General features: G+C 37.6%; 1 protein-coding gene across 2 annotated transcripts in view; it reads right to left on the bottom strand.

Moving 5' to 3' along the window:
• LOC147624324 (MADS-box transcription factor 23-like) overlaps window positions 1-13,277 on the bottom strand; it is an 81,212-nt gene that overhangs the window by 55,654 nt on the left and 12,281 nt on the right. For both annotated transcript variants that reach the window (XM_086819927.1, XM_086819928.1), the window contains exons 2-4: window positions 3,903-3,984; window positions 3,601-3,656; window positions 3,384-3,483 (exon numbers count right to left, since the gene is read on the bottom strand). In XM_086819927.1, the coding sequence (XP_086676053.1) occupies window positions 3,384-3,483; window positions 3,601-3,656; window positions 3,903-3,984 (238 nt within the window). The remainder of the gene's footprint in view (window positions 1-3,383; window positions 3,484-3,600; window positions 3,657-3,902; window positions 3,985-13,277) is intronic.

Raw genomic sequence — 13,277 nt, 5'->3', positions numbered from 1 at the left:
GTCAACCGATTGACTTCATGTGGATTGACTTTTGATCTCATATTTGCAATCATGGACTTTTAAAAAACAACTTAGACTTATGATGTGGTCTTAGCTAGGCCTTTTATGAGACAATTGGTAATGCTCCATGATTGAGGAACTCACCACATCTTCTTCTAAAAGAAGAATAACATCATGAAGGTCAATCTTCGGAACTAGAGCTATCATCCAATGGTGAAACACTGTCTTGAATATAATGATTTAGTAACCACTGAATGAAGTGATGAAGATAAAGCTAGGATTGTCTAACGTTTTCAAAAACTCTTAAGTAGACAGTCTTCCATCTGTTGAACTAAAATTATTTGCAAGTGGCTTCCAAAAACTTGGGAAGGATAAGAACTAGCTTCAAATCCTCACTACCATTTTATGGTACACGGTTTTCTCATGATGATAACAAAAATGAGGTTAATCCTATATGGAATGAGGAGCTTGATGTAAAAAAACTCCATGATAAAAGGATCCATTAAAGACTTCAGTGGAGGTGGAAAACCAATAGGGATGGGGGAAATTATTTAATTAACATGATTAAACTTGTTGGAATTAAGGAAAAAGAAGATTGGGATGTAAGACCCACTCGTTTATGGTTGCATTTTCTCAATGGTAAAAACTTTGTTCCCAAACTAGGTCTTTTAGATTGTGGCACCAACAACAACTTCATGTCTTACTAAAGACAAGATCAAACCAATTGACAATCAAATGGTCAATTATTTGGGAGTGTGCAAAATGGTGTTTTACATTGCAGACAACCGCACCAAAGGTAGATTCTTTGTGATGGCTCCTATAGAATTATCTAAAGATCTTTTACCTAGAAGGAATTGGATGGGCCATTATCAATGTACTATTGAATGTGATTCTAGAACTGCCTCATTAAATTGCAGGTCCAAAAGTCAATATCCTTGTTTCCAAAGATGAATCTCAAAACTTGCCAAATGAAAAAACTCTATTAGTTGTGCCTTCGAATGTATTGCTTGGACGCTCAACATGTGAACACACCTCCAAAGATGTCTTGGATTTAGTTCTGTGTAACCGCATGAGTTCACACTGAAGTAGCTTCACACACCCACTAGATAGAGGCATCTAGTTGTACGACAACCCCAATCTTAGCAATCACACAAATGGCTAGCTAAACGTCTTCTCAGAGCTCAAAACTATCCTCCCAATGACTTGATTTGGGTACCTAAAGCCACCAACTTCCAGCAATGACACATCCAACAACACAAAAAACCAAAGGTCTATAGAAACCATGCTTCACACAAAAATCCCTTATTAAAAACTCACCAACCAGAGAAGGAACACACTTAACAAGTGTGGATCTCTAAGGCACTACTTTTAGCCCAAGGTTATTACGAGGGGATGAGATCCATGTGGATTCCAAAACATTGACACCTTATATAACAAACTTACTAAACCAGGCCATAGCCTAAGTGTTGTCAAGGTGGTTTATCCACAACCGACTACTACCAATTGCATGTAGATAAAAGATTGACCATTGTTCCCACATCAGTGTCATGAAGATCAAAGTTTGCTTGAAACAACATTACATGGTAAGACTAACTCTTCAACTTATCAAACTACTGTTGGCCCAACGACTTTCACACCAAAAGTTAACAACTCAGTTTCAATTGTGAGAAATGTTTTGTGCTTGGTTACTAATAATTGTCATGGTCTTGTAAGACAATAGATCCCAGAAGAGTACTTATGTACAAGCAATAAAGTGGTGTGAAGCTACTTCCATGGCCATAAAGTGTCCTTTGATTTGCCTATCTGGAATTGTGCAAGAGTACCTCACTCACAAACCGAACACCTAAGATCGAGACCTCCTCATTTAGCTACTTACACAACACGATAAATTTGCATTCTACATGAGCAGGACTGCACACATTAAACACTCTAAATTTTTGTGACCCATGCACCAAATCCTTGCAATAAAAATAGAGAGAGGGAGAAAAAGCCTGAAAGCTTGCGGGCTTGACTGTTAACAATATCTTGCAATAGTTATAAAAATGACAAACTTGCATCAAGAAGCAACAAATTAGCATGTCAATCAAGGTTTCAAGGGTGTTGTATTTTCCATAATTTATGTCTGCAAATATACATCACAAACAAATCACTCTTTTACAGTGTATTTTCCCAATTCTTTGATTATGCTGCTTCATGCTTTTCATTAGACCTATGGTAGATTGATTCTCTTGCCTCAAATAGGAGCTTTAGAAGTTTCATCTTTTGTATTTAACTTAAAAACAAAACTTGGGTTTTTAGAAGTGAACTCACACTCCCAAATTGGCTAAAGGTGCAAGAAGGTTGTTAAAAAGGGATTTAAGAGCTATATTGAGTTGGTTTTTCTAAGGACTACATGATTGGACTTAAATGTCGGGGTTCAGTATAAGAAAATGCTTGTCGCAATGTTCGATGATCAAAGCTAGCCTATTAATGTCAATATCATCATATAGTTTTAAAATACTTGAGATTCTTTTGTACGTTGAAATGTAAAATTATTATGCATGTATATTTTCATGATTTATGTAAAAAAGGTAACCTTTCCTTGAGATTTTGTATATTTTTAAGAGGACCTCTTGAGTTTCTATGCTAGGTTGTGAAGTTTAAGGTTGAACAAATCTCTGGTAAAAATCAATTGCTCGAACGTTATGTATGGCATGCAACATTGCAAACAAGTTGCCATATTACATTATCTTCTATCATCTTTCAAGACTCCATAGGTTTCTTTGAAAGCTTTGAGCATGTACCATGCATGTGGAGCTCGCTTAGAGGCATCTCCATAAGTATGGTTTGTCTCCTACATAAATCACTTCATCAGCACTCTTAGTGTAGAGAACATCAAATCCCACCTTTGAGGGTTTCTCCCTAGTCTATGAGAGTACTAAAACTCGAAGCCTTCACAGGGCAACAAAGTCCTTCAAACTTTCAAGAGAAGCCTTCGAAGAAGGCCACTATTGAAAAAAAAAATCCCTAAATTCACTAGGTCAAGCAAGTTTATAGCCTTCGAATTTCAAATTCAAGGTTAGGATAGGCCTTCGAATTTCAGCCTGGGTACTCTAGATAATCATGATGGCCAAAGAGCCAATGATGGGCGAAATCTCTAGATAATCATGATTAATGTTTAAACTACAAGTCATTAATAACGTCTAATGTAACCAGCACAGGTCAATAACATTGTGGTACTCAGCATTATAGCATTACATAATGCCAAATCTCTAAAATGTGCAACCATATCGAGGGTGTTTTTAAAGTATGTCATCCTTTGGAAAGTTGAGTACGTTGAGAATTAGATTCTACAAACCAAGCCTTAGAAAGGAAAAGAGAAAAATTAAACCAAGAAGGCTTACCTTTCGAGCTGTCACACGGCACATGTCCATTTCTGTCTGTCGCTCAAGCTGGTGGAGCTCCTTCAAGCTTAGCGTTCCGATGTCTTCTCCTGATAAGCGTCTGTGTAGCAACCCATGTTTGAACATGTTGCTGATAAAGCTCAATTCTTGCTCATAAATAATGATTAAACATGCTGCTCAATTTTTATTGGTTGTGAAAAACAAAAACAGTACTCACTTGCTCATGGATTTTAGGCAATCCGATTGATGTTTAAGTCGGCCAACTTCATCAAGCTGCCAATACTGCCTATGTTAATCAAAGTTGCTTTTTAATGCAAGCTTCGATGAGCTAACAGCCTCATTATAGCTGAGACACAAACAGGGGCCGATTTCTGAAAGAGACATGGATTGATATGCATGCATACGATAATTAGGCGTGCTTTATAGGTGATTAGAGGAATAAAGGCACACCATTATGTTCAATCCAACGTTTATTCCACCAACTACATAGATGATATGCAGGTGTGCACGTAATCTTACGTTATTTTTCTCGATAAACTGATTCTCGTTTTGCTTTTCATCGCTGCTGGCTTCTGCATGTCGTTCAAGAATCCTCTTCATACTTTAACTCACAAAACAAAGCGACTGTGTTAGCTCACTTTTGCACTACAACACACACACACACACGATAAAAGTAGCTTAAAAAGCATCAACTTCGCAACAAAATCAAATCCAGTGAACCCAAGGAAAGGATGACATCGATTGTGAATCCTAGGTAGCATTCCCAATTATACAAGCGATACTTTACTTTCCAATAACCAAAGCAATTATAATTGTTTAAGAGAAAAACGAATATACTGCGTTAGTGTAATAATGACAAATAAAGATTCAATTGGTGAATCCAGAGATCGGAGGACCATGGGCAGCTCCTGTTCGTTGTTCCTCCACTCATTGTCTCATGTTGTCTCAAAGATCCTAGCTCGAGGTGGCTTCCGAGGAGTCTAGCTCACTTTCTTCTCTTTACACAGGCAGATTTTCCCTGTTTATCTCCTTGCCCACAGGGCAGATCTCTAAACCCCCTCTCCCTCTTGATACTGAAAGTGTGCATTTTTTCCAAAAATTACCACCCCTTAGAAAGGTTTATGTAGATACCAATACAGGGTTTAGGCTATTTCCGATACTTAATAAACATTTAAGTGCAAACCGACTCCATGAGAGTACTAAAGGGAGATTTGAGCCCAGGACCTCATGAATGAGTGTCCTAAGCTTCAAATGTTATTCTGAGACAGCATGCAATCCTATCTCTCTAATCTCTTCACAACATTACATTACACTAAGAATATGAAAGGTGAAGCTGAAGCTTTGAAATTTCTACAAAACCAAATGGCTAGATTTTTTGGACAACAAGACCTTTAGAGAAAAAGTGCAAGCATTTTGTCTCCACTCTTTGGCACGCATCGAGAATGTCTTTTTAGTCTTGAATCACCTTTAGGGTGACCTGGACCCCACTAAGGGGTAGGAGTTGCTCAAAGATGCAAAGGTAATGGCTGGGTATGTACAGCCTTGGAATTTTCATTATGGCATGTGGTTAAGTGAGCTGCCCCTTTGCTCTGAATCTTTGGTTACTTACGCTCTTTGGGAGATCATGCATGTCGTGAACACCCTACTCAAAGAGACACCAATACTATATATAATTATGGCATGTGGTTAAGTGAGCTGCCCCTTTGCTCTGAATCTTTGGTTACTTACGCTCTTTGGGAGATCATGCATGTCGTGAACACCCTACTCAAAGAGACACCAATACTATATATAATTATCTGGGGTATCTTACGAGTACATGCTCTTTTGTATCCACATTCTACAAGTTGAAGTAGTCCCCTTAAGAGATTTGAGACTAGAAAAGGGTACCCTCTCAGTGGAGGAGAGGGGCACTGCAGTGACCATGGAGAAATCAAGGGGGATACTATTGATTCTTGCATCAAGACAAACCACTAGGGACTCGGCGGAGTATGGCGCATTAGATTTTGAGGAGGAGTATAAACATTTATTTATTATCTTCAAAAAACAATCATGGGCAACATGCATGTATGCATGAGCTGTGTCCAATGTGATCTCCTAAGCACAAAACATGGCAGCAACATCATGGTATGGTTGATGTAGGTCTGATTCTCGAAGATGGAGAGAAGTAAGCTAATGCAGATGGCTATGAAGTTGAATAAGGACAGGGGCAAAGAGGGCGCACCTAGCAGAGGACCCAAGGAGAGCGGATGATACCATGTTAGAGATGCTTCTCGCAAGAACAATTGCTGGTTGATGCACACAGAACAATAACAAGGCATAAGAGACAAGGCAACATAGTATAAATGTATTATGTACATTGATCATTAGGTAAAATTTTGACTTTAACAAGATCCATGTCATCACTTTGCTATGGGTGAACTTTATGTATCTTACGTCAAAACCCCCATATGTGACATACTATCATCCCAAACCCTTGAAAAGTAGATTCAAAATCTATCACCTCAAAAACATTTAGAGTTGATATGCTTATGTTATGTCTTTCCCACTAAAAGGTAGATTCCAACGATTGTGATATCCATGATACAATTTTCAAAGCTTCCATAAAAGCTAAACTTAACAATAGAGTACCTCAATTCTTACCTTTTGCCTTTAGTTGTCTAGCAATACCCTCCATCACATTGGTGGATCAAGGTATGAAACACGAAGAATTGATGATGAGAAGACCGGATCCAAGGAGAGATACACCTTATGGGCTATCCACATGAGTGATAGCTTAAACAAAAATGTTTGTGGAACCATCCATTTTGCTAGTAGTCACGTCATGTGATGCATAATATCCTTGAAACCTTTTGGTTTATGGAGTAAAGGAATCGGTAACTTAACCATTGAAAATACTTGCACAAGTTGCTCAAATTTACTCTAGATGTAATGAGAAACAATCTTCCGTTCATACGAATTGACTTATTAAGCTACATGGATATCAAAATCATAGGAACCTACCTTTTAGTAGGCAAGAAATAACTTGATCATATTAACTCCATACTCGTTAGAGTGATAGATTTAGAATGTACTTTTCAAGGGCTTTCTAGCATTATATCACATATCTAAGGGGTTTTAACGTAAGATACATAAGGATCACGAGCACCCCCTTTTTTCTAGCAAGCAGATGACATGGCTCTTCTTAGAGGACCCTTTTTTAATTCGAATGTTCCCTAATGGATTTTCCCTGTTGTACATGAGAAACATCTTGTTTTAGAGATGATAAGTGGTAGCTACAAGGTTGTTATGTCAAGGTGCATGCGTGAGGAACCTCCTCTTAGAGGGCCCTTTTTGAGTTCAAATTCTTCCTAATGGTTTTCTCTTGTACATGAGGAACCTCTTGTTTTAGAGATAATAAGTGGTATTTAGAGGTTTATTACACCTAGGCGCATGCAATCAGTTAGGTGAATGTGTATGTATGTAAAGCATAAGTGACGTATGGTGTGTAAAGCATGTGTGTAAACATACCTAAACACGAGAAACTCTTGAAGGACTTATTAAATTTTCAATCTCACATCATGCGAGACATTGGATAGTGGTAGTTAATATGATGGGTAATGCCTAAGGAGGAGTTTTAAAATTTTACTTTTGGGAGGGGTGATCCCATACATACACTCTCGAGTTTTTTGTTTTCCACATGCTCGACATCATGAAACTAAATATTATGTGGTTAGCTTTGTGATTTACTATATTCTTATATGTACTTGATTAATCTTGTAATTGATGGGAAACCCAATACTTTTATAGGTAGATTATGGATAGACATGGAGAATCTAAGAGAGTTGTTTCCACTAGCATGGATGACTTCTCCTTATTATGAGTAACTGTGGGTGCATTGTCCCTAACTCAGTTTGGCTTTACATAACTCCTTTCTTGAAGACAAACTCTAATATTGTCCACATCAACAAAAGATCCACTTGTGATTTTAGGTGACTTTATTAGACAGGATCATTGGGATTCATGAATAGAAGAGATCTTGAACCTGTGTGAACTAGATGGAGGATTTTCTAATCAAATTTAGTATTTAATTGGACTGATTTGGAGTGTTGAATAAATCATGTTGTTTTCCGTCACTCTTATGAGCATTAGAAGCGTCAAAATTACTTACTAATGGATTGTGAATGGATTGCAAACTTTCCTCTTCTTGAAAAGTAACATCCCTTCTAGTTGAATTTTCCTAGTAAAAAGATTAAAGACCTTATAGTCATTCCTAGCAATAAGATTATAGACCCTATAGTCATTTCTTTCACCCATCTATGGTAGCTAGGGATTTATGCCTTTAAGTGTGCTAAATTAATAAACCTAGCATTTAAATGATCATTTAAAGGGTGTCTTATATGCCATGGGATTAATGAAGAGTATCATTTTATGGCCCATTCGATCTAGGCAGACTTTGTACTTGATCGGCATATATTGAGGCACCGAGAAGGGTAACTCTTTTGTGTACTGACTCGATCAATAAGACCCATATCGATGGGATATGAGGCCTTATAGAGAAACTATATCTTGGTCATTATGAGGCCTTATAGAGAAACTATATCTTGGTCATTATCAATGTTAATCCATCGTAGTGTGTTCCTACAACTAGTATCACCTTCTCGGTCCCATGGCCACATTTTTTACACAATCAAATTTTGATTAAAACCATATTATGAACTATGCATAAGGAGTATCTTCTCATGCATTGAGCTCTATGCATTTCATAGCTCCATGCATTAAGCTCCTACACATGAGAACTTGTGCATTGAGCTCATGGATGGGTAAACTCTATGCATGTTATAACTCTTATGCATTATGAGAGCTATATGCATGTAATAACTCATGCATTATGAGACCCCTATACATAAGAGCTTCATGCATGAGAGATATGAATAGCAAGGTTCATGCATAATATTCATGGATAAGAGCTCTTACACTTCATGAAAATGAGAGATTTACTGTTTGACCATCACACAAAGTGCAATACATTATGCATGTGAGAGATCTTATACATTGTGAGACATTTCATACATACATAGTTCTCAGGCATGAGAGATGAGAAACATAGTTAGATGTCTTTATTAGTGTTTAGATATTAAAAGTATTAACTAGTTATCTAGTTTTGTATAGGTGGGCTAGTTAGTGGTAGGAGTATGCACTAAAAAAAAAAAGAAGAAAACGTTAAGTAGAGTGTTATTTTTAGCAAATGTTTGGGTGGAGAATAAATCTCCTCTAGAGGAATTCAAGAAATAGTGTGATCTTGGGGTGGCTCCCCACCATTGGTCATTGCAAGGCAACAAGCCACAAGGAGTAATACAGAGAAAGCATTGTGGCATGACTACAATGAAGGTAACAAGAGACACAAGGCTTGGAGAGAAGGTAGTCTTTGACAAGTGCAAAGCAAGGTGAAGGGTTCAAGGGTTGCAACAAGAGAGGACACTACAGTTGCATCATACAACATTGCAAGGTGGTGGGCGTTGAAGCATAGGCACTGTAAAGCATGAGGCTAAGCGTAGTGCAACAATTCAAGGCATGGTTGGCTAAAAGGATTTGCAAGGCCAAGAAAAAAGGTCAGTGTGTCTACAAGAAGTATGTTGGAATTGCTCCATGGCAAGGCCAAGAAGGCAAGATGGTGTTGAATAGCTACATGTCAAACAAGGCAAAGATTACAACATTGAGGGGCCAGAAGGAGAGCGCGATTGCAAGGCTAGCTAAATCCATGGAAGCATGGGAGTATTAAAGGACAGTGAGGAGTGATAAATGACAAAAAGTAGTGAAAACGTTGAATAGTTGCACGACAAGGACAAGAAGGAGAAGTGGAGACTAGGGTAGACAAGCAAAAAAGGCAGCTAGTGGTGAGAAAGAGGACATCACTTGTCACACCAAAGCATAGACAAGGTAGCTCTTCTCTGTGTTAGGTTTCTTCTTAGTCTCTCTTTCTTTTTCTCTCTATTCATTAAGTGATTGGAGGGTTATCTGCTCTCATGAAGGATTACAAGCTAAGTGTGCTAAAATTTTATTTCTTCTCCGTTTATTTTTTTAAAATCATCTCTTGATTCCTTTCTAGTCATCTAGCTAATTATCTTTTAAAAAAGGTTAATTTGGTAGGTTTTGCACATGGACAATGTCATCGATTATGGGGCTTCATTCATCTATCATTATTTGCTCAAAAGTTGGCCTTGTATTACTATAGAAGTGACCACCTAGTAGTAGTTTGCATTGCTAGAGGAGGTGAGGATTATTGCATGTGTACTTTGTTTTTTCTATATGTTTTTTTAGTTATATGTGATTCTCTATAATTGTGGCAAATTGATTGTGGTGTGGTGGAGATTGATTACTGAATCCCCCACAAAATTTTGGGTGGGATGTAGATGAGACTCACCCATCACCACTGGAAAGGAGTAAATAATTGGTGCAAGCTGGTAGTTGATTGCAGCATACACGCTTGCATTAGTTACATTTGAAAATTATGAGTGGCACTTTGTTTTATTACATTCAGTAAGTTGTCAGGGATTCTTTATGGTGTTGGTTGTGTATCTAATTGTTTTATTGTTATCATCATTTACTTCACATTGACAACTAGATATATATTAAAAGAGATTTTTTGTAGAAGGAATTGGATGGGCCATTATAGATGTACTATTGTTTGGGATTCAAAAACTGCTTCATTAAATATTGCAAGTCAATAGGTCAATATCCTTCCTTTAGAAGATGAATCTATGAGCTTGCCTAGTGAGAAACTCTATTGGTTATGCTTTGGAAAGTATTTCTTAATCCTTAGTATGTGGACACACTTCCAAACATGTCCTAGATTTACTTGAGTGTAGCCACATGAGTTCACACAAAGAAGATTTACATATATACCTATATTGAGATGTGAAGCTCAACACAAGCTGACACTTATGATGTGCTTGGGTGACTGTTCCTATCACTTACATCACGAGCGTGTTTGTTAGTAGGATGCTGACATGATAGATCTTTGTGAGTGATTCTAGAGCTGGACTACACCAGCTCTACTAGTGCGCCATTGAGTTATTGCATATTTATCTTGCGAGCTCAATCACTTAGAGTGTTTCCATTATGGACTGCATGTACATAGTACTTTAGTATTTACATTGTATTTCACTTACCTTTTTGATAGAACCCTTTTGTTGAGAAAAAGAAAAATAATTTTTAGCTTCTCATCTTGTCTTCTCGTCTAGGGTTTGTGAGTGTGTGTATACTTGCAAGAGATCAAGCTCTCTTCCTCCTTGCATCTTTTCTAGGTATCAGTCTTGTTCATGCTAGGAAGTTGCCCAACAAGTAAGGCACATGAAGCGGTATGCAATTAAGAGATTCACCTACTCTTCCCTCTTTATGTTGGTTACTATACCCTTATTGGGAGCTCTTCGGGAGGCACCAGCAACAAACTCCTATAGATGAGTTGTCTTCATAGGAGTGGAGCTGAAGGACAACTTGACTGTCGTTTGGACAAACTTTTTACGGTCAAAATTCGTTTTGGACACGTCTGGCTTTCGTTTTTCAGTTTGTAAGCATTCGCATACATTACGAGTAAGTTTAGATTCGATTATGCAGACACTGTGTGTACTGCAAAGAGGTCTTACAAGCTCTATTGGGTGTATGTATTCAAGTTGAGGTCACTGGTTATGACAATTTAGGTGCAATATAGCACCGCTATATTGCCCCTAAACTGTGTGTACTGCAAAGAGGTCTTACAAGTACTATTGGGTGTATGTATTCAAGTTGAGGTCACTGGTTGTGACAGTTTAGGTGCAATATAGCACCGCTACAGAGAATACAAGAGTTTGTGCAAGTTAAACAAAAGTACTATTTTTGGTGAGTTTATACTACAGCAAAGATGTCAAATGATAGAATTAATCAGATTGTTACTACAGAGAAGCTTGACAAGAACAACTTTTATGCTTGGAGGTCTAGATTAACAAATTTTTTGATGGAAAAAGGCTGCTCGGACTACATTGAAGGTGAACATGAGGAGGGACCAGAGATAACCGAGACTAATCCAATTGCTGCAGATGTAAAATAATATAAGGATTGGAATCAAAGAGCAAGGAAAGTCATGTATGGATTTTCTATTAGCATACAGGATACCATGATTGGGCATATATAGGATGCCAAGTCATCCAAGGAGGCATGGAAAACCCTGGTAAAGCTACATGAAACTAACACAAAGGCATCGAGGATTTAGTTGAACAATGAGCTTTGTAGTGTGGGGAGAAGAAAAACATATTTGTGAATGATTATGTCTTGAGGATCAAGGGCATTGTCGAATCCCTTTCATAGATTGGTGTTTCTGATGATATAATGATAAGGTGAAAGTATGCCTACGTGGTATCAAGTTGCAATACAAGGCATTCAAGATGTGTATACAGACTCAGGAGAACATTCCAAACTTTATAAATTTGGTGTCAATCTATATCATTAAAGAAAAGAGTTTAGGTGAAGACTAGTATTCACAAAACAAAGGCAATTTGGAGCAACAGACCTTCTGTACAAGTGCAGGTAGAGGATGAGCTAGAGGTCGACGCTGTGGACAAGGTGGTGACCGAGAAGGTAATCAAAATTATGGTCATCAACAACAATCCCATGAATCACAAAAACACACAAGTGAAAAAGGTCATTTTAGAGGCAAGGAAAGTCAAAGAGGTGATGGAATTTGAGTAAGACAGTAAAATGATACATGAGGCTGTTTTTATTGTGGCAAATCTGAGCATGTGCAGGCAGATTGTTATAAAAAGAAAAATGACATGAGAAGTGTAAAAGTGTATCAAAATAATTATCTGTCCTCTAGCCGAAGTAGTGAGGACAACGAAAAGTTACTTGTTATGCGTCGTGTGATCAATGCTGTGTTGGAAAATGATGCATTCGCATGCAATTATGATATACGATATGTATATTCAGGTGCTTCGAACCACATGACCAGTCATGGCAAGCGGTTCAAGGATATGAAAAATCCTAGAAACCTAGATTTTGTTGAAACAGCAAATGATATTACTCATCCATGTCTGTTGGATATGTCATTGTCTATGCAGAATTTTAAGGTGAAGCATCTTGCAGATGTACTTGACGTTCCAAATATTAAAAAGAATTTGGTTTTTGTTGGCTAGATAATTGAGGAGTGTTTGCAGGTGTCGAAGACTTTAAAGACAAGTGCAGGTTGGTCGCAAAAGGTAACAGAGTGTGAAGAATGTTTACATTAGATGTAAATATGCCTGAAGTGAAAGCTGTAATGTTTGCACGGGATTCAAGAGTTGTTGCAAATACATACATTTGATATAAAAGAATTGGACATATAAATGTACAAAGAATGAATTCTATGTAGACTAAAGAAATTGTGATAAGGTTGCCTAAGTTTCAAGTTGATGGTATGCAGAAAGTATGTGAAGCATGTCAATTTGGGAAGTAGACATAGCATGTGTTTCCACATGAGAGAAACGTGAGCAGGAGTTTAGTAGTGTGGTGCATTTAGATGTATGGGGTCTTGCAAAACTACGTCTATAGATGGATGCAACATATATTATGTAACATTCATTGATAATCACACGAGGAAAGTGGGTGTACTTCTTGAAGAAGAAGAGTGAAGTTTTCACTCATTTTTAGAATTTGAGAGTGATGTTTGAAACACAAACACAAAAGTGTGCGAGGTGTCTAAGGTCAGATGGAGGAGGAGAGTATTTCTCTAATGATTTCTCTTTTATTTTTTACAGAATCACGCATTCACAGACAAATTGCATGTAGATACACTTCAACAAAATGGAGTTGTTGAGCGAAAAAATGGACTGTTGGGAAGAATATGGCACATAGCTATTGGGCTGAAGCTATTTCTACAACAGTTTATATCATGAATAGGACTCCTAC

This window comes from Cibotium barometz, chromosome 25, assembly GCF_041138505.1.
Source record: "Cibotium barometz isolate CiBa-2024 chromosome 25, ASM4113850v1, whole genome shotgun sequence".
NCBI classification, from domain to species: Eukaryota; Viridiplantae; Streptophyta; class Polypodiopsida; order Cyatheales; family Cibotiaceae; genus Cibotium; species Cibotium barometz.
This window is presented reverse-complemented; position numbering and strand designations above follow the sequence as displayed.